The sequence below is a fragment of the Rutilus rutilus genome (genome assembly GCF_951802725.1).
Source record: "Rutilus rutilus genome assembly, chromosome: 24".
NCBI classification, from domain to species: Eukaryota; Metazoa; Chordata; class Actinopteri; order Cypriniformes; family Leuciscidae; genus Rutilus; species Rutilus rutilus.
Window position 1 is genome coordinate 9,012,339 of NC_140228.1, and position 21,500 is coordinate 9,033,838.

The following is a 21,500-nucleotide window of genomic DNA, read 5'->3' on the forward strand; positions in this document are numbered from 1 at the left end:
TACCATAGCAAACACCCTGAACACCATATCAACGCCCTAGCAACTGGCCAAAACACCCTAGGAATCATATAAAAACACATGTTTTTTTTTTTATGTTCAGGTTACAATATGATCCACTTCACGCCTCTGCAGAAACTAGGCTTATCACGGTCATGCTACTCCATAGCTGATCAGCTAGAGCTGAACCCCGATTTCTCCCCACCTGGAAAGAACTACACCTGGATGGATGTGGGCAACCTAACGGAGAAACTCAAGAAAGAGTGGAATGTGATTTGCATCACAGATGTGGTGTACAACCACACAGGTAATTTCAGCTGTGTCTTTAGCACATAGTGAATAATGTTTGGAGAAACTTCCAGCACTGCATCTTTGGCTATTTATCTCATTGGAATGGCAATGTCACCTCTGAAGAATGACACAGCAGATTAAGAAAGAAGTGGTTAGGCTATTTATATATCAATTGCAGCAATCAGAGGGTAGATGAAAGCTGGTCACATCTGTGGCACAATGTTTAAGATTTTTGACCTTTCAGTCACACTGTAGGAAGATTAATGTTGGCTGCCTCGTTCTTTGTGACATTCTAATGTTTCATGTTGCCCTCTGCTGCATGTGTGTCATAGGAACACATTTTAATGTCTGCCCTTATGAACAGCATATAGTTTAATTGGGTGTCAAACTAAGAACTGTTTCTTGCCAACTAGCTTTGTTTTGGTTAGTCTGTAAAAATGTGCTCCAGCAGGGTGTAAAAGTAGCTCTACAGGGTGCCAGAAGTTTTTTGTACTTTTCCTTTCGATCTTTTGCTTTTGCTGTGGTTAACATGCTTTAACTATGAGCCATCGGCATTTACCGACTATAAACAGCTCAATTACTGTAACCCTCAGAGACTCACAGTCTGATACAAAATTACAGCAGTTGTTTTAAAGCCATCAAATCAACTTTTCAATAAATATGGGTTAAAACTACATAAACCTGCAGCTCACACTCTGAAATATATTATAGCAACAATTTTGGCAGGGAAATAAAAAACAGTTTAAGTCTCAATCACACAATATGATGTGACTAATGTAGCAATTTTCCAAACAAGTAATTTGATTTGTCTTATTATTTTTTTCCATGCATGTTGATTAGTGAGAGAAATAGAAAATGGATGTATCTCCCGAAACGGTTGTATAAATCCTAGTGGTCATTATTGTTTTTATTGTTATGCACACAACAGAGCTTATTCACTAAATCGTAGATTAATTATTCCGGATAGGTTTGAGCATTTTTTTTCAAGTGCCACAGAAACTGTTTCCTGCTCTTTGAACCTTTGAACACAGCTGTCATCTTTGCTTAGAAGCAGAACGGCTGTGATAGTGTAAATTTGGAATCAGAGCAGCTCTTTAGACACCAGACTGAAGTTTATCACTCTTAATGAGCATTTTGAAATTGATTTTACTTGCCATTTATTATGTGCAAACATACCAATCCTTATCAGGAACTCACATACAATTATTCGCCATTTACTTTCCAACCAATCAACTATGTTTGCATGACAACTTTTCATTTCCCTCACACTTTTGACCCAGCATGTGTAATATAATCTTATACTAACAGGTACAGCAGATTGTATTTCCATACGTTTGGTTTTTGAAAGGCATGGAAGTAAAATGAGTACTTACTTTGGAAGTAAAATGAGCCGAAGGCCATAGTGATGATGAAATAGTCTATGTGGCAGTTTAAATAATATCTTCTGTCTATAGCTTAGAAAAACAGATTTTATTTTATTTATATATAAGACTATGATTTTATGATTGTTCCCTTGGTTAGCTGCCAACAGTAAGTGGATCAGACTCCATCCAGAGTGTGGCTATAACCTGGTAAACTCTCCTCATCTGAAGCCAGCCTGGGTGCTGGATAGAGCCCTGTGGCACTTCAGCTGTGCCGTAGCTGATGGGAAATACAGCGACAGTGGCCTTCCACCTCTTATTGAGAGTGAGAAACGCATTACTGTAAGTCTGGAGGCTGTCATGGCTTTTTAATATGCCAAAAATCCTTTAAAGTTTGTGGTAACAGGCCAAGAAGTGATGGTGTTTGGTTTGATGTTTCAGATCCTACGAGGGCTTCTATGGACGGAAGTTTTCACCCAGATGAAACTATGGGAGTTTCTGCAGGTGAACGTTGAGAAAGCCGTGGAGCAGTTTAGGAAGGTTCTTCAGGCTGGTGAGCGTTTGAAGTCTGCTAGAATGTTCTTGGATGCTCTGTCATTTGCATTTTGTAGGGTCGGAGGTAAGTTGGATGTATTTGGCGTCTGTAGGTAACAAACCTGAGGGCCCCGAGGTGACGGGAAAGACAAAATTAAAAGTCATCCAGGATTCACAGTATGGACGCCTCAGCAACACCGTAGACATGCAACTGGCTCTGGAGATGTTTGGCAGACACACGTGAGTCCACTTCCGGTTCAAGTTCTGTTTAATGATTGGTTTTTTTTTTATAGAGTATGTGTTTTCTGTTATCAAATATCTATGTTAAGTTTTTAATGATCTCAAATGAAAAGGTCAGGGTAACCAAGATCATTTTATTGTGATTATACTTATCTTGGTCACCCTGACCTTTTCATATAATAATCACAATAAAGCAATAATATTCTAATGGTCATTTAATTATCAACAAGGAAGTCCCTACATCACTTATATCAGTGTTCTTCAACCCTGCTCCTGAAGGACCCCCAACACTGCACGTTTTCTTTGTCTCCCTAATCAAACACACCTGATTCAACTCATGAGCTCATTAACGCATGTGATAATGAGCTGATGAATTGAATCAGGTGTGTTTGATTAGGGAGACAAAGAAAACGGTTGGGGGTCCTTCAGGAGCAGGGTTGAAGAACACTGACTTATATGATATATGATCACAGTACAATATATATATATATATATATATATATATATATATATATATATATATATATATATATGTATGTGTTTTCATCCATTTTTACATTAAAATTAGATCTGTTGTTTTCTTATTATGCCAGTGTACTACACTTTGTGTTAACTTTATTTTCCTGTACATATCAAAACAACAGTAACGGTCCCAAATCCATTCAAGAGTCCTGTGATTGGTTTAAGAAGAGTCTTGAGGAACTGAATGTGGAATGCTATAAGGAAATGCAAAGTCATCATGAAAAGGTTGGTTTCTGTTAGCCTTAGGTGTGTGTATGATTCACAGATTATCTTACTGTTTATACCTTTGTTGTCTGTGTGATTTATTTAAGTAATTTCTCCCATGCAGGCTATAAACTGCATAGTTGGAACGGTTAGTTATGAAAGACTCGCCACCCACGGTCCTCTACTTGGACCTGTCACTCGGACAAACCCTTTGGTGACTAGGTAAATATCAAGAAATCTCGCAGAGCAAGACTGGAGGCAGTCTGAAAGTCTGGTCTACTTTGAAACTTATTCTGGACAAGAATTGTCCACTTAGGAAGAAATCATCTGATAGACATAAACACAGCTAACAAAAATATGCTAATTCTGAATGTTTTAAACATGTTTTTTTCTGGGTTATGCAGTCGTTAAAGGTCCACTGTTACTTTTGACACTAGCAGTTAAAAAACAAAACTGCTTAGCATAGACCGATAGCATAGATAAGCAGATGCGTATGTAAAATAACGCGATCATCAACATTAAACAGCATATCCAAACTGCCGAACGTTACCGAATAAAATAACGACCCAGGACGAGCTATATAGGACTGTGCAAGCATAAGGGGTGTTGATGAACTCGATTTACTCCATCTATGTTTTGATCATTGTTCTGAATCCGATCTGGATGTGGCCTTTGACGAAAACGCGATTTTCTCAGCTTTTTCTCAAAATGTTGCTTTTTTATGAAACTTACCCACATTCAAGTGTTGATAAAAAAAGAATGCATTAAGCTAGAATAAAACAGGGTTTTTGTTTAAAAGCAGATGCTCTGTTCTTTCTTTTGACATAGCCTATTGCATGTCCAGATATGCATACAACAAAATATTCTGAGTGCCGTGAAAATGCTTATGTATTCTAGTCAAGGGCCTCAAACTAAACTTTTTAATGCCACAAATATATCCAAATAACAATTTTTTTCCCCTCAGAAGCCTCATGATATCTTGTAAGCTTAGCATTTTATAGTGTAATACGCTGATGAGAACGGCAGATTTACAGTTTTTTTTTTGTTGTTTTAATGATTCAGATATTTTACCTACCCATTTGAGGACATGCCAATGGAGCAGGAAAACCAGCTGATGCTGAATCCAAATGAGGCTTGTCATCTGCTTGCCCATAATGGATGGGTCATGGGTGATGACCCGCTCAGAAACTTTGCAGAGGCAGGTGAGTCAAAATATGTGTGTATGCTGGTTTCTTCTGAACGGTAATGAAAATACCTGCATGCTGGTCCACACTGGTTTATGTTGGTTTGGTGCTGGTTGGGCCAGCAAAGCCATTCAAAAAATGTTCATTTATCTGTCTGTTAGGGTCTAATGTTTACCTCAGAAGAGAGCTTGTTTGCTGGGGTGACAGCGTTAAACTTCGCTATGGCGATAAGCCAGAAGACTGTCCATACTTATGGGCTCACATGAAGAAGTACACAGAGATCACAGCCAAACATTTCTCCGGTGTGCGTCTGGATAACTGCCACTCCACACCCCTTCATGTGGCTGAGGTACGTGCTCAGATTTCCACTTTATTTTTGATCTGCAGGCATATTTCATGATATATTTATACAAATGACACCATATGCTACTGACGGGAATTCAGAATGTTTTGCAATGTCATTGTAGATTTGTAGATTATATCTGAAGAATGTTATCACTTTTCTTTCATTCTAATTTTGGAAATATGTTGTTTCATTCCTTCTGAGTTTGTACTGCAGGTTTTTCATGTGTACTATTAAATGTGGCATCTTGTATGTTGTGTCAATAGGCCATGTTAGCTGCAGCCAGAGTGGTCAGGCCCAATCTTTATGTGATAGCTGAACTCTTTACAGGAAGTGAACAGCTTGACAATTTGTTTGTAAATCGGCTGGGGATAACCAGTCTCGTCAGAGGTACTGCAGACTGCAAAATACACGTTTGATGCTCAATTTGCTCTTTGTGTTTTTTTTTCCCCTCCTTTTTGCTTTCTCAAAACATTAATACCTTACCATTAATAACATACTTTTTCTCTCCATAACCTAATTTGACCTGATGCATTTCATGTGCACACAAATAACCTTTATACACTAATTAATTACTAATACACCTACATTATGTCCTTTATGCTTTACAATGTAACCTGAGCATGTTCCTACTCATTGTCATGCACTTCACACATTGTCTGTCTTGCTTAGTTTACCTACTACACCCATATCTATCCATTCATCCATCCATCCTGTTTTCTAACCCTGCTGCTGTGTGCTGGATGGGCTGTAGTATATGTTAGCTTTCGCTCGTCATCACAGGCCTGATCTGTATGTGGTGGCTGAGCTCTTTACTGGCAGCGAAGAGCTGGACAATGTCTTTATGACTAGGCTTGGCATTACCTCCCTTATCCGAGGTAAGACGCAAAGAGATTGGGAAATGCAGTTGCAGTGACACTCAGAAATAAATGTGAATGCCATGTGAAATACAAATTTACAGCAGATGTGAATCATCCTCAAAATGAGCTAAAACAACACCGCTGCTGTTGATAGAGTTTGAGTTGTATTTCACACAGAATATCCTTAGATGTTAGATAATAGATGGATATGGACTGGTTCTTGAACTACTGGCACTTTTATGTCACAGGGGTTCATTTTTACGTATTAATTTCTTTGATGAAGACCACATTATTTTTTGTCATTTATTTTTTCTACTTTTAAAAAGCCATTTATGTTTGCATTGTATTGTTTTACTTTTGTCCCATTTTAAAATTTAAAATGGACAGGTCAGGTCAGGTCAGGTCTGTCAGCGTTAACGCATGCGATACATTTTTGTCCAGTTTAACACGTTAAAATATTTAACGCAGCATCCGGGTTTTTCCGTCATCCTTTTGCTAGCGTTACATTATATGATAACGCTCTTATTCATGCAAATGCTTTTAAACCATTCAAGCGCAACAAGAACGCGCTGCATGTGAATGTTCTATGTCTATGTGACACACGCACACACCACGCACAGAAAGACGCGCGCCCGTATCGTGCGCACAGACAGCGCGCCAAAATACAGTTCTCTTTCGCGTTTGAACGAACAATAACACACACAACTATGCCAAAATGTCCGTTTTGTCGAGTATCCTCATAACAAAGCATTCTTAAGTTAGTTAAATAAAGTCTTAAATTAATGTAAAGAGTTGTGAGAGAATGAGGTGCGTGTGATGTGTTATGCAGCAGCGGCTGGTTTTAAAGGGACAGCAGCCAATAAAGCTTTCTATCAGTAATAGCCTATTAATCAAAGAACAAAGTAGCAAAGAAAATGACTCACTGCTCTTGACTAAAGAACTTTTGTAGCTTTAATAAGGATTAGTCAGACTGTTTGATAACTTTATTCAATTTATGTTAGTCATGAAGGAAGGGCACAGGTAAATATGACATTTATTATGGGTTTATGTGAGGATTGTTTGAAGTTCACTTGAATTAAAAGTTGTTATATTTTTTGAAGCCTGATGTTAAAAAATTTATAGCTTTTACACTGTAATGTTGAATGGCTATAATTAATGTTTAAAATTGAGGGAAAAAATCATTTTAATCGAGACATCAGTAGCTGTATTAGTATCAGTGATTCTGACCTTCATTCAGTCTCTATATTAATTTCGAGATTAACTGTGAAATTATTATATTATAAAATATGTAAACTAAATATAAACCTATAAAAATGTAAGTGTTTTGAATTGATTAATCGAGTTCATTTTTAAATCGACTGACAACACTATAATAAAATAAAACTATTATCTCAGCAAAAAGTGAACTGAAAACCATTCCAATATATTTGTGTAAAAAATAATTTATATATTTATAAATGTATTATATTTTACAGGTTTTTTTGGTCCAGTGACGAAACAATGAATAAAATTACAGATTTCCTCTGTGATGTATGTACAGTACTGTGTATATATACTATATATAGTTAGTACACAAATCAAATAAACTCTTGAGAGTATGAAAAGTGCCAATAGTTGAAAAAACATCCAAATTAAACCACAACATGAACCCTGTCATGTAAAGTTTGACCTTTTTATCAAATGTCCCATTTACTGATAAGATTTGTTCCCTCATCATCAGAGGCCATGAGTGCCGGGGACAGCCATGAGGAGGGTCGACTGGTGTATCGTTTTGGAGGGGAGCCTGTAGGGTCATTCGTACAGCCAAACCTCAGGCCTTTAGTGCCGACGATCGCTCATGCCATGTTTCTGGATGTTACCCATGACAACGAATGTCCCATTCAGGTCAGCAACACATAAAATGTATTTTATGTATCATGAGGTTTATTTAATACTGTTTAATATACATTTTTAATATGAAAGATCTGTTTTTCTTATTCTTGTCGTGTAGGTTCGTTCGGCATATGATGCTTTACCGAGCTCTGCTATCGTGTCTATGGCCTGCTGCGCCTCAGGCAGCACTAGAGGATACGATGAGCTCGTACCTCACCAGGTAAAAATGTGTTCATTGACTTTGGCTGTGTCCTAAACTTAAACCTAAAGGTCTTGCTGTCCAATCAATCAATGACTAAATAGACAGGATTTTAGTATAAAGGCACCTCCTAAGAAAACTGGTTGCAGAAAGGCTTTCAACTGACTGATCACTGATCTAAAACAAATTCAAGGAAGCTTAACATTGATAATAATAAGAAATGTTTCTTGTGCTGCAAATCAGCAAATGAGAATGATTTATGAAGAATCATGTGACACTAAAGACTGGAGTAATGATGCTGAAAATTCAGCTTTGCAATCACAGGAATAAATTAAATGTTAAAGCATACTCAAATAGAAAACAGTTATGTTAAATTGTAATAATATTTCACTATATTACTGTTTTTACTGTATTTTTGATCAAATCAGTTCAACCTTGGTGAACATAACAGACTGTTAAAAACAACGGTAGCTGTATATTGAGATTTTGTTTTGTTACATAAAAAAGTTACATAACTTACTCTTTCTCCGCCAAGTTTTTATGTATTTTTATATAACAAAGCAGTCCATCTCAATTACGTAACAAGAATCATTTGTTCTGTCAGCACCTTGATTATAAAACTCCCATAATGAATTATTTCTTTACTTCACACTAACAAAGAGTCCTCTGTTTATGGGTCGGTATTCATACCTAAACAAAAGCCTTTTCTGTTTTTTTTTCCACGTCAAAATATTTCCCTGGGGTTTCTAATATACCTGGAGAAAGCTATCTGTTAGCATTTACATTCATCTAAATGGAAGACAATGCATGCAACACTTCAAATTAAAATACACAACCTGTCAGTCAGTAAAAGGGAAAACAAAGTTACTTTGCTTACTTGTTTGAAAAAAAGTAACTCCGATATTTTAATGTGAATTTAAGTTGAAGTAACTTGAAAAAAGTAATCTGATTACATAACACTCTTTACCAACACTGCAAATATGTATGTACATATGCTTTTTGCCCACATAATGGTGTTGGTGTAGTATCAACCCGCTTTTTTTCTCAGATTTCAGTAGTAAAGGAGGAGCGTCTGTACCCTAAATGGAATCCTGATGCACTGCACTCTTCTGTTGGGGAGGTGAACCTCCAGACTGGTATAATGGCAGGAAAGCTGGCCCTCAACAAACTCCACCAAGAACTGGCAGAGAAGGGCTTCACCCAGGTTAATGTTTACTCATATCATAAATAAATGTATTATGAGTCACAATCATTAACTGCAAGAGGAGACTTTGATACTTATTGCCAAGTTTTTACTAACTACTGATTTCACGGATTTGTTACTTACTGTAGCAGACACCTTAAAGGGATACTCCACTTTTTTTGGAAATAGGCTCATTTTACAACTCCCCCAGAGTTAAACAGTTGAGTTTTATCTCATTACGCCTGCTGGACTCATGGTACGGCAGCAAAGTTTCTTGATTATTACGCAGGAATGAGAGTATAGTTCCTAGCCATATCAGTCTAGAAAATCGCAACTTTTCATTTTCCGTCGGTCTTAGTACACGATGTAACTACAGAAGAGTCAAGTTTTAAATAGGAAAAATATCGAAACTCTTTGGTCATTTTTTTGGTCCTGTCCGATTCAATGATCTATGCTAAGCTATGCTAAAAGTGGTTCCGCCAGACCCGGAGTTCGGCTGAATGGATTCGATAAACTCAACTGTTTAACTCTGGGGGAGTTGTAAAATGAGCCTATTTCCAAAAAAAGTGGAGTATCCCTTTAATCCTCTGGATTAAACTGAAATGAAGGAATCTGTTAAGAGCAGAACTTACATTGGAAGATCATTTTAAAAGCAGAAATGTGAAGCTCAGGTTTTTACCAAAACACTTAAAGAGTTGGTTTTCAGACATTTTCTCAGAACAAACTTCACTTTTCTGAGCCCCTTTTGCTGTCTAACATTTGTTATAAAGTATCCAAAATTATCCAAATATTGTTTTGATCATGTTTTTTTTTGCATGAAAATATTGCTTTAAATACCACTCAGTTTTACTCTAAGACATTAGACATATTTAGCTGTCCAAAAACTTTTTTCGAACCCCTATAAATTAATTCTTAATGTATTAAAATGTTATTTGAGCTGTAAAGTTGTCACTAGGGTGGTGGGACTTGTTGTTATATTTATACCTGTAACCTACACCTCTCAGTCTTATGTGCACATTGCTGTCTGTTTCTTTGTATTTGTTCATCATGCACATCACAGGTTTATGTAGATCAGCTGGATGAAGACACCGTGGCTGTGACCAGGCATTGCCCCAGCACACATCAGTCTGTTGTGACTGTGTCTCGAACAGCGTTTAAAAACCCTGAAACACACCAATACAAAGAGCATCTGGCCCCCATGTACATCCCAGGTATAGACGCGAACACTTATAGTGCTAAGCGCTCTTTGCTTTCAGATTACGCTGTTGATATCAAAGTCATCTAATATTATGTAGAGCACATTAAGTAGTTTGACAATTCATTTTCTCTTCAAATGTCACTGAAGTGCAACTAACTGTTAATCAGTCATCCTTGTAAACCAGTTAGACATGTTCTGTCTAATCTGTCATCATGTTACACAGGTAAAATTGAGGAAGTGATTTTAGAGGCACGTACAATCGAGAGAAACGCGGAGTCATATGCGAAAGATGAGACGTGCATAAACGGCTTGCCGAACTACACTGTTGTGATCCGTGAACATATCCAGGTAACTTGACACTAGTGCTGGGTGCAGCTGTGCTGTGACATGAAGTGTCTGTATGCTGTCATCAGGCAGAGAAAAGACTAACAGACAAAGATCCTGTTCTGTGGAAATTTTGGGTATTTGTTGGCTTTTAGTATGCTCTTTTTATAGCTTCTTAGTGTAGAGTACTTTAATTCTGTACTTGTGTGCAGAGCTTGTCCCTACTGATGTAGGCCTGCATATAACACGTGTTTTTGTTTTCAGTTAAAGGACAGTGAAATTGTAAAACAGGGAGATGCTACCACAAAGGGCCGCAGTGAGTTTGTTGAGGAGATTTTGTTTGAAAAGCTCACTCCCGGTAGTGTAATTACATTCAGGTAATCAAACACACACCAAATTAAATTTAAAGGGATAGTTCGCCCAAAAATGATATTTAACCCATGATTTACTCACCCTCAAGCCGTTCGAGATGTATATGTCAATCTTTTTTCAGACGAACACATTTTCAGTTATTTTAGAAAATGTCTTAGATCTTTCAGTGGTTATAATGTGAAGCAATGGGGTCCACCTCGTTCAAGTCCCAAAATGTGCATGCATCCTTCACAAAAGTAATCCATCCGGCTCCAGGGGGATAAACGAAGGCCTTCTGAGGGTATCCGTGCGGTTTTGTCGTAAAAATATACATATTTAAAACTGTATAAATGAAAATAACTTCACATTATAACCACTGAAAGATCTAAGACATTTTCTAAAATAACTGAAAATGTGTTCATCTGAAAAAAGATTGACATATGCATCTCGAATAAATCATGTGTTAGATATCATTTTTGGGCGAACTATCCCTTTAATGTGTTTCACTATAATTATGTCACTTATTATATCATTTGTTGCTTAAACTGAAAAAAAATAATAATAATAAAAATAAAAATATATATATATATATAAAAAAAATTTTATAATAATTTGTGTGTGTCTGAAACACATCCAAACAATTTCTTTTTTTTAAAGAATCTTCATATAAATAATTTGCAACCCTTCTTCAGATGAAAATGAAAATAGCCACTGAATCTGAATGTGTTAACCACAAACAAACCCACACAAATATAATGTCATGATAATATAATCATGGTGACCATGGGCTGCATAAAAAGAGAAATGCTGTAATTTTTTTCCATGGAACACACATACATCTTTTTTTTTTATGAAACTTCGCCACACCATCTCCAAAAGCATTTGGATTATAGACCATAAATCATATAGACAACTTTAATAGTGCTTTTAAAGTGCTCTTTTGTCCTTTTTGGTGCTATGGAAGTCTCTTTTTGTGTGTGCGTGTTCCATGGGGGAAAAAATTAACAACAGCATTTGATTGTTTAAATCCACATGAGCGTGAATTATTTTTAGGTGAACTGTTCCTTTAAATGAATATTAATGAATTCATTTCAACATGCAACTGATTTCACAGGGTGAGTCTTGATCCAAACTCTCAGAAAATGGTCGGCTACTTGCGAACTCAACTCTCACAGTTCAACCGGCTCTATAAATCCGGCAGTCTGACTGACAGCAATGTTCCTGGCATCCTGAAAGTAGCTCTAGAATTGTAAGTCATATTTACGTTTACGTTTTACAAACTCAATTGTCATTAATTAATTTGCTTAGAAAGCGAAATATCAACTGTGCTGTTTAACAGTTCATTTTACTACATAATGATATGAATCAGTTCAGTTTCTTTTAACTCAATTCTCTCACTAAGACCTGTTGTTTTAAATTACGTGGCAGTTTAATATCCAAACTGACTCTGGCCGAGCTGAACGTGTTATTATTCCGCTGTGATGCGGAGGAACGGGAAGATGGTGGTGGCTGCTACAATATACCATCCTGGATGCCGCTGAAGTACGGAGGCCTACAAGGTACCACAACCCAAATAACATGATCGGCCACTGTAGTCATGTGACTATGAATAAACATCATGCTTTCAATACTCGCAGGTTTTGTCTCAGTGTTGTCTGAGATTCGTCCCAAAAATGACCTCGGACATCCGTTTTGTGACAATCTCAGGCAAGGTGATTGGATGATCAATTACGTGAGCACTCGCCTGATGAATAAAGGTGGAGCTCTGCGGGAGGTAGGAAAGGAAATGTGTGTTTCAGTAATGAAGTAATAAATACTAAACCGTAATAAAGTTTGGTGTGCAACTCAGAACAGATTAGCAAAAATGTAAAATTGTAGAAATGTTTTTCACACTTTTGATGTGGCATATTTCTGTCTAAATGTTTCTGATTTATCCTAGGTCGGAAAGTGGTTCAGTGCTGTATTCACATACCTCAAGCATATTCCACGCTACTTAGTGCCGTCTTATTTTGATGCCATTATTATTGGGGCGTATGCCACGGCTGTAGATGAAATCTTCAACCAAATGTCCAGGTCTGATTTGTTCTCTGTATAAGTTTAATATTTTGTGAGTAATGTGTGTAATAATGTGTGTAATGGGTTCTGTTGAACTGACAGCTTTGTTCAGAACGGGTCGACCCTGGTGAAGCAGCTGGCCCTGGGCTCGGTTCAAATGGGTGGGGTAGGTCATGTTCCTGCCCTGCCCCCCCTCTCCCCCGAACTGGAGGATGTCCCGGTCCGAGTCAACAATATAACCAAACAAGAGGAGCAGTGTTGCGTTTCTCTTGCTGCAGGTTGGATTCATACACATTTTCATTGACTATAAATAATTAGATTGCCTGGAATATTTAGATTAATTCATGCTTTAAATTTCCTAAAACAAGGCCTTTTTTAGGCCAAGAAACTCCCATTGCATATTGTCTAAAATTGAGATGCCGGGCCTACTGTATAATATCATGCAAATAGTAACATAATTAAATAAAGATTATTGATGTACAAACTCATACACTTGCACATTTTTATTGTGCTTAAATTGCACAATTATATTATTATAGTATATAGTATTATAATGATAAGCTGACAGTTTTTGTCTAATTAAAATTCTTTACATAGTGCAATTTTGTAAAATGTTTAAATTATGTGCACTCTCATAATGCACAGGACATACAATATGCCATAAGTACGATATCAGATCAAACTGTACAGGTTATTGCAGAGTTAAAGAAAAAAAATGGGTGTCATTAGTGCAAAAATAAATATACCAAAATGTATTTGAACTAAATTTATTTTATGCTAAGTTATACTACAAATACATTTACATATTTATGTACTTAATATAAATACCCTGCAATTGTACTTTTAATATACTTAATTGATATACTTAAAGTCTGCTAAATTTGAACAGCTAATTTTGTACTAATAATAACTTCTCACAAAAAACGTATGCCTAATCCACAATGCATGTGTACGCACATGAAATTGTTCTTACCCTGGCTCTAATGTTATGACTGATGCATGTCTAAGGTTAATAATTTTAATAAAAATGCCCAAACCATCCCCATATAAAGGCTTTCTTGCACAACCTTTCCTTTACTGTAGGCTTTTTCAAACTGGGGTCTGGACACCTAGAGGGAGTTTAAATAAATAATATAATTTAATATAATATAATAATATTATAATGTAATATAATAAATTAATTAATAAAAATAAGTTTAAATAATTAAGCAAATAAATTAGATTAACTATAAATCATACAAAATGTGATAAAATATAAGTTAGTTATTAATCTATTAAATAATGAAGCTAGATTAAAATAACTAAAATCATTTGATTAATATAAATAGAAATGAGATTACAATAAAACAAAAATATAAATAAATACATTTTACAGTACATTACTATAATGAGTACAAAAATGTGTGTAAATACATAATTATGGCACAATATACCTATTCTTTTTTGCCTGGTTTAAAATGCAACAGTCAATTTTATACAGCATGTCACAAGGGTTCATACTTCGTCTCTTGACCTGATAAAGTTGAGGATGCCTGTGGTTCAACTTTCATCTGCGCAGGTCTGCCGCATTTCTCCACTGGAATCTTCCGCTGCTGGGGGCGAGACACATTCATAGCTCTGCGCGGCCTCATGCTTTTGACAGGGCGGTACGTGGAGGCCAGGTGAGCATCTCATTTTAGAATGCATACTAAACACACCAATCCCGCCAAAATCATCTTCTAATCTGGTGTGTTTTCGACAGAAATATAATCTTAGCCTTTGCTGGCACGATGCGCCACGGTCTGATCCCTAATCTGCTGGGTCAGGGTGTCGCAGCCCGTTATAACTGCCGTGATGCAGTGTGGTGGTGGCTTCAGTGTATCCAGGACTACTGTAGCATTGTGCCCAACGGCACAGATATTATAACATGCCCTGTGTCACGTATGTATCCCACTGATGATTCTGAGGCACAGCCCCTGGGGACAGTGGTAAGAAAAAAGGAAACAATCTTTGACTGTTTATGATACTTGATACACTACAATAGACCTTAGTCAGGGTGGTGCCATATTTAATTTTTGACAGGAATGATCAATTGTTCAGCTGATCTTTCAGGAAAAAAAAATCAGTAAAACTCACTAAAAAGTTAAGTTGTGAAAGTTACGTTATCTAGAACCTTTATAGAATCTGTGGCATTGTAAAGACTGTAAGTTTATCATTCAGATCCTTTTTTTCATCCACTTTAAATTCAATATGGCAACCAGTAACCTGACTAAAGGGGCTTTCGCACCGGACACTAGCAACCAGGGTGGTTCACCTAGAACTAATGGTTCCTGGTAATTTTCCTGGTTGCATTCGCACTGCCAGTAGGAACTATGAAGTGACGTAAGCCACGCTTGTTGTTGTGAATTTTAATTTGGCGGCGCGGCGGACCTTTATTTTGACAGCGCTGAGAACGCCAGAGCCTGAGCACACAGTGCTCGCATTCTCCTTGTTTAGTTTATGGTGCGTTCAAGTCCTCCTGGGAAGTTCGTACTTACAAGGTGGGAAGTCGTGTTTACGATGGCAGGTGCATTCAAGTCATTTTCGTCGGAGTAAGATGGAGGTGTACTTTCTCTTAATTAATTACACAAAAATACAGCAAGGTTATACTCTAGTTCTAGAAAATAAAGAACAAAGAAATGTGCATCAGGTGTGCTTTGGTTTTTTATGCTTTTAATTAATTTATGAAGCCACTGTAAACTTTATCGTTACATATTACATTGTTATATTATAATGCCATCATATTCTGTGCAGGTAATTAGCTTACTTCTTTGTTACTAGAAAAGCCTGACAATATCACAGCTAAATACCTTTTGGTATTGTGGTATTCCGCCATGTTTCTCAGTGACACGCCCACAACTCGTAAAGATCAGGGCTTAAAGAAAATTCCGAGCTTCACACTGGTATTTACGACATTGTGGTGGCGTTCATGTGCGTTCAACTCGTAAAAACGATCTATGCGAGATGACTTGAACGCACCATCAGACCCTACTCTGAAGTAGGAGTTAAATTAGTTTCTCCAAAAAAAGTTCCTAGGACTAAAATCGTTCCTAGTTCCTGCGGTGCGAACATGCCAAAATCTAGGATCTAGGTTTTAGGAACTATGAAAACATTTTTCCTTAAATGCCCTTTAAAAATGTTCCCAACGGAACCACCCTGTTTGTTAGTTCCTAGAACTAAGTTCCTAGAACTATCCGGTGTGTACGCCCCTATGCCCTGGCCTATATGCCTCAGTAAGGGGAGTTTTTTAATATTTTGCTACTTAATCTACTACACTTCCATTTAACATCCAAAATATTAGCCACTGAAATAAAAAAAAGCCTTTCATTTTTATTATTTTGTTTCACAATGACCTATTACATTAGCATTACCTATTACTGTACATTAGCATTGGTAAGCAACTTTCAAGGCCTTTTTTTAATAAAATGATTAAAATGTGACATTTTGCTTATAAGTGTAACAGCATACACTTTATAATAGGTTCAGACTTTAGATATTGTAAGTTTTAGATATTGCTCACCCTCAAGTTGTTCCAAACCTGTATGAATTTCATTCTCCTGCTGAACACAAAAGAATATATTTTGAAGAGTGTCAGTAACCAAACAGCTGATGGGCCCCATTGACTTCCATAGTATTTTCTTTCCATATAATGGAAGTCAATGGGGCCCATCAACTGATTAAGTTACCCATATTCTTCAAAATATTAATGCATATAGGTCTGGAACAACTTGAGGGTGAGTAAATGATGACAGAATTTTCATTTTTGGGTGAACTATCCCTTTAACTTTCATTTAATATTTAAATTATTAGCCTCTGGAATTAATAAACATTTCATTTTTATGATACCATACTTTTATGGTGGTTTTTTGTCATTTTGTAGCTTAACAACCCCAGTCCTCAGAATGAAAAGTGTAGCCAGAATATTCTTCAAAAATGTAAAAAAAATGTTTTGGTATGGTTTCAGATTGACTGAATGCTGTTCATATTTTTGTTCATGACTTGAATCAGGATCACGACCAGCCACTATATGTGGTCATTCAAGAGGCTATGCAGCGTCATATCCAGGGAATAGTGTTCAGAGAGAGAAACGCGGGTCCACAGATCGACCGTAACATGCGAGATGAAGGTGAGTCATTGTCTATGAATGTAAAGAGGACTCTGTTTTTCCATGTTTGTCTCTAACCATGCCTTGCTTTTGCAATTGCCTTGCTTCATAGGCTTTAACGTTGAGGCCAAAGTAAATCCCGAGACAGGCTTTGTTTACGGTGGAAATCGCTTCAACTGTGGGACGTGGATGGATAAAATGGGAGAGAGCGACAAAGCCCATAATAGAGGTGTTCCAGCCACACCCAGGTACTATAATTACCTGCTAACATACCTGTGAGGCTAAACCTCTACAGTACGCTTTTAATGTGAAACACTGAGACTGAGTGGTTTTGAGCCTGGATAAACCAGTCCTCCATATGCCAAGTGAATGATGGCATTGTGTTTATGTTCAGGGATGGCTCTGCAGTGGAGATTGTAGGTCTTAGTAAGTCAGCGGTGCGCTGGCTGATGATGATGAATGAGAGTGGAAATTATCCATACTCCTCTGTCACAATACACAGAGATGGTACGTTCTTTGTAACACATTCTCATTCTCAGTGAAAATGTCAGTGTCTATTATTTTATTACAAAAATAAAGTGACACTTTCCGATCCTGCACTGTTGAAAAGCCACAACTTCAATTGTATCACAATTCACTGTTATACATATTATAAAGTGACACTTTCCGATCCTGCACTGTTGAAAAGCCACAACTTCAATTGTATCACAATTCACTGTTATACATATTATTTACAGCCTATTCAGCTGACAGCATGAAAATCACTTTTCATATATTTTAACGATCGATCATGACCATTACAATGTGGTTCATCCAGGAGCAGAACAGTCAATGTCATATAAGGAGTGGAATCAGCTGATCCAGGAGAATTTTGAAAGGTTATTCTACGTGTCAGATGACCCTGCGGACCCAAATGAGCAACATCCCGACCTGGTCCACAAGAAATGCATTTACAAAGACAGTTATGGGTCCTCTAGCGCCTGGTGTGACTACCAGCTCAGGCCTAATTTCACCATCGCCATGGTTGTGGTGAGTCTTAGTGCTTGTAAAAATCTTTTCAAGTGTTTTGGAGACTGTTCTCTTATATACACCACTTTGTTTCACCAGGCACCAGAGTTGTTTACAGTGCAAAGAGCCTGGAAGGCTTTAGAGTTGGTAGAAAAGAAGCTGCTCGGTCCTCTGGGAATGAAAACACTGGACCCAGAGTAAGTAGAAAACAACACCTGCTGTCTGCCTACTGCCTAAGCAGCTACTTGTGTTAAGAGTGTGCTCTTCTGGCGTGCTGACTGGACATTCTTTGATAAGTGTTTTTGGTAACACTTTCTTTGAAGACCATGCTTAGACTGAATTATAGCTGCATTTATACTTATTTATAAGTAAGTATTACTATTTTATAAATATATTTATAAAGACTCATTAATAGTGCATAATAAGAACAGTTATAGTTACATTTATATTATTTTTATAATTACTTATGTCATGCATTTGCTTTTTCAATGTGCATGCTCATAATCCATTATACACTAATTAATAAGTATGAATTAGTCAGTCCTATGGTTCCATGAATGTATTTATAAAGATGCAGCCTGGATTGCTATAATGTTATTATATTATAGTTACAATTACTTTTTTTAGTCATTCAGATTTATTTCTGTCAAATAAGTGAATATATCATTATTAATAGCCGTGTTGTGTTCTTATAAATACTTATTGTGAGTGATAATACAGTTACTAACCTCTGTAAATGCATCATTGATGGCTTTAAGTAAAGTGAAAACATAGGATGCAATTTTCTCATTATACATTTAAGTTGTTTATTTGTAAATGTAATTAATTAGCAATAATTCCTGTAATAAAATAATGAACATGTTCAACAGAAATCATTAATACAAACAGTTGACAAGTTACATACTAGCAAAACACTGCAACAATATTTTTTTAAGTATAATTCCAAACTGCTATAAGCAATACCATGCATATAGCTGAGGAGATATAGATTTCAACAAATCAAATTTACCATTCATGACCATAATGCAAACATTAGCCATTAAAGACATAATAGATAACTAATAGGTACAGCAAACAAGTGTCTCTGGAACTATTTGATATTTGATCATTTATAAATCAGTGTATAATGGATTATGAGTATGCACATTGAGAAAGCAAATGCGTCACTTATAAGTACTTATAAAAAATAATATAAATGTATAACTGTTCTTATAATGCCGTATAAGTCTTAATGAGTCTTTATAAATATATTTAAAGAATAGCAATACTTATAAATAAGTATAAATGGGGCTATAATTCATTGGTCTTCATAGAAAGTGTTACCGTGTTTTTTTCCAGAACTAGAGTATGTGCATCAGTGAAGTCATTCGCATGTAGATATCTTTGATGTTAGTGTGTCTGTATTTGTCTAACAGTGATTTGGTGTATTGTGGCGTTTATGACAACGCCCTGGATAATGACAACTACAACTGTGCAAAAGGATTCAATTATCACCAAGGACCTGTAAGTATATTTTTGAATTATCTCAGATGTGAGAGATTTCTTTTTTTTTTTTCTTTTTTTTTTTACCATGCACATTTAATCATTCGTTTTCAGGAATGGCTGTGGCCAGTCGGATACTTCTTACGAGCCAAACTTTATTTCGCTAAGAAAATGGGCCAAGAGAAGTACAACGAAAGTGTGTACCTGGTGAAGAATGTTCTGTCTAGACTTTATACCCATTTAGAAAGGTATTGCAGATCTCACACACAAACAAAAATGGTTGTATTTCTTGTGGAATTGTTGGAATCTACAGGAGATCTACTATTTGAGTCATTTGCACAGTATACAGCAGCTCATATCTATATGTTGTCTTTGTTCTAGATCACCTTGGAAGGGTTTACCTGAGCTGACCAATGAAAACGGACAGTACTGCCCATTCAGTTGTGAAACACAGGCCTGGTCTATCGCCACTGTTCTGGAGGCCCTCTATGATCTATGATTATGTCAAGGACCTTGAAGATCTCATGTACTACTTGCCACGTAACTGAGAAGTCCAAAGGACATTATTTTACATTCACAACCTTGTCCAGAGACAAATGTGTGCTGCTACTGTTACTACTTTAGTGTTTGTAAGAAATTGGAAATACTTTATATGTTGATTGTGCCAACTCATTTTAGAGAGCTTTTTGTCATGTTTACTACCAGCATGAGCATATTCAGATTGGGTTTGTTGGTTAAGAGACAGATTTATGCCCATTTGTGATTATTAAAACACATCTGATGATCCCTCAAGACAAAGAATAGATTCCTTACCTCGAAATAGAACTGGTCCTTTACTTCATTGTTTACTTCATCGGCAATATGGGCGGTCTTTTCCAAGGGCAACAAAAGCTTGTTCTGCTTTCATGAACACAACAAACTACTTCATCATAAGATGACATACATATTTTAGTCTCACTCATGCATTACAGAGCAGATACACCACAGTTTCATGAGTTATTTTTAATCTCAGCTTTGAACTAATATAAGAGCTTAATAAAACAATCCGTGTTCAGTGTAATTTTAACTCTCTATGGTACAATGTTGGCTTTGTAACCTTGATCTTTCTTCCCTTTCTTGCTATTCAGAAACAAATATATAACACATTGTATGGTTAGAATTGCAAAGTCATTTCTGTTACCTGGGTCTCCCTTACATGGAAAATACATGCTGATTTAGAAATGTACATTTCTTCTGCATCTGATTTCCCCCTACGTCTTAGACATTGAAAGATAAATTTTGTCTAAACTACAGTAGTTTTAAAGAAAATTGAGAAAACATACTATACTATATACAATATTTACACATTGGAATTACAGTAATGCAATTTCACTGGCAATTTCTATCAATTACAATAGCATCAGTTATATTATTGCTGTTAAACTTGTGCTATGTTTAATGGAAAGGACATAAAGAGGAGTGATCACGTCTTTATAGAACAATACTGAAGAATAAATACTGATTCATTCAACTTTTAGGAGATTCAAATGTATGAATGTATCAATCTTCACAAGAAAAATTTACTTAATTTGTGGTTAAATTGGGCATTGAGTACATAAACGAGTACAATTTATTTTTATTACCTATTTTCTGTCGAAAATGCTGCATTATATTGCATCATTACAACAAAAGATCCATTCTATGGAACAGTGGATCTTAACTGGAACATAACATAAATTGATATAATTTATAACATAAATTAAAACATATAGTTTGTTACAAAACAGCATTGTTTTATTTAAATAATTAAATTTAATTAAGGCATTTTTCTTTTGTTTTTGCTCTGGAGAAAAATCTTATCTTCATATACAGTTTTTACTACATTGTGCAGCCTCAGCAAACAAATCATCAATTGTCAAAAAAAAAAAAAAAAAAAATGTATAGACTTTTTTTTTTTTTTTACTGTGTATTCTTCTAACAGTTAGAGGCCAGACAAATTCTGCATCTGGAGAACTTAAGAAAACAATTAGTTACTTTTTCTTTTTTTTTCTTTAAAAAAAAAAACACAAAAAACTTAAGATTAATCATAATTAACAATTTTAACCCTTGTGTGTCCTTACGGACATTGGATATTTTTGTCTTTTTCAGTTTTGTTTTTCTGATCATTTTGCCTGTGTTAATGCCAACTGC

At 36.1% G+C, this 21,500-nt stretch overlaps 1 protein-coding gene across 2 annotated transcripts in view; it reads left to right on the plus strand.

Annotated features, from left to right (window-relative positions):
- aglb (amylo-alpha-1, 6-glucosidase, 4-alpha-glucanotransferase b) overlaps positions 1-20,947 on the plus strand; it is a 29,916-nt gene extending 8,969 nt beyond the window's left edge. For both annotated transcript variants that reach the window (XM_084399607.1, XM_084399606.1), the window contains exons 5-34: positions 101-304; positions 1,810-1,991; positions 2,091-2,202; positions 2,297-2,423; positions 3,068-3,170; positions 3,274-3,371; positions 4,212-4,351; positions 4,495-4,682; positions 4,943-5,066; positions 7,257-7,420; positions 7,527-7,628; positions 8,656-8,811; positions 9,851-10,001; positions 10,212-10,336; positions 10,577-10,689; positions 11,778-11,912; positions 12,092-12,222; positions 12,301-12,437; positions 12,603-12,736; positions 12,821-12,996; positions 14,277-14,379; positions 14,460-14,685; positions 16,745-16,862; positions 16,954-17,089; positions 17,236-17,348; positions 17,659-17,870; positions 17,949-18,046; positions 19,265-19,352; positions 19,446-19,579; positions 19,713-20,947. In XM_084399607.1, coding sequence (XP_084255733.1) covers positions 101-304; positions 1,810-1,991; positions 2,091-2,202; positions 2,297-2,423; positions 3,068-3,170; positions 3,274-3,371; positions 4,212-4,351; positions 4,495-4,682; positions 4,943-5,066; positions 7,257-7,420; positions 7,527-7,628; positions 8,656-8,811; positions 9,851-10,001; positions 10,212-10,336; positions 10,577-10,689; positions 11,778-11,912; positions 12,092-12,222; positions 12,301-12,437; positions 12,603-12,736; positions 12,821-12,996; positions 14,277-14,379; positions 14,460-14,685; positions 16,745-16,862; positions 16,954-17,089; positions 17,236-17,348; positions 17,659-17,870; positions 17,949-18,046; positions 19,265-19,352; positions 19,446-19,579; positions 19,713-19,830 — 4,148 coding nt within the window. In that variant the 3' untranslated portion in view covers positions 19,831-20,947. The remainder of the gene's footprint in view (positions 1-100; positions 305-1,809; positions 1,992-2,090; positions 2,203-2,296; positions 2,424-3,067; positions 3,171-3,273; positions 3,372-4,211; positions 4,352-4,494; positions 4,683-4,942; positions 5,067-7,256; positions 7,421-7,526; positions 7,629-8,655; positions 8,812-9,850; positions 10,002-10,211; positions 10,337-10,576; positions 10,690-11,777; positions 11,913-12,091; positions 12,223-12,300; positions 12,438-12,602; positions 12,737-12,820; positions 12,997-14,276; positions 14,380-14,459; positions 14,686-16,744; positions 16,863-16,953; positions 17,090-17,235; positions 17,349-17,658; positions 17,871-17,948; positions 18,047-19,264; positions 19,353-19,445; positions 19,580-19,712) is intronic.
- The last annotated feature ends 553 nt before the right edge of the window (positions 20,948-21,500 follow it).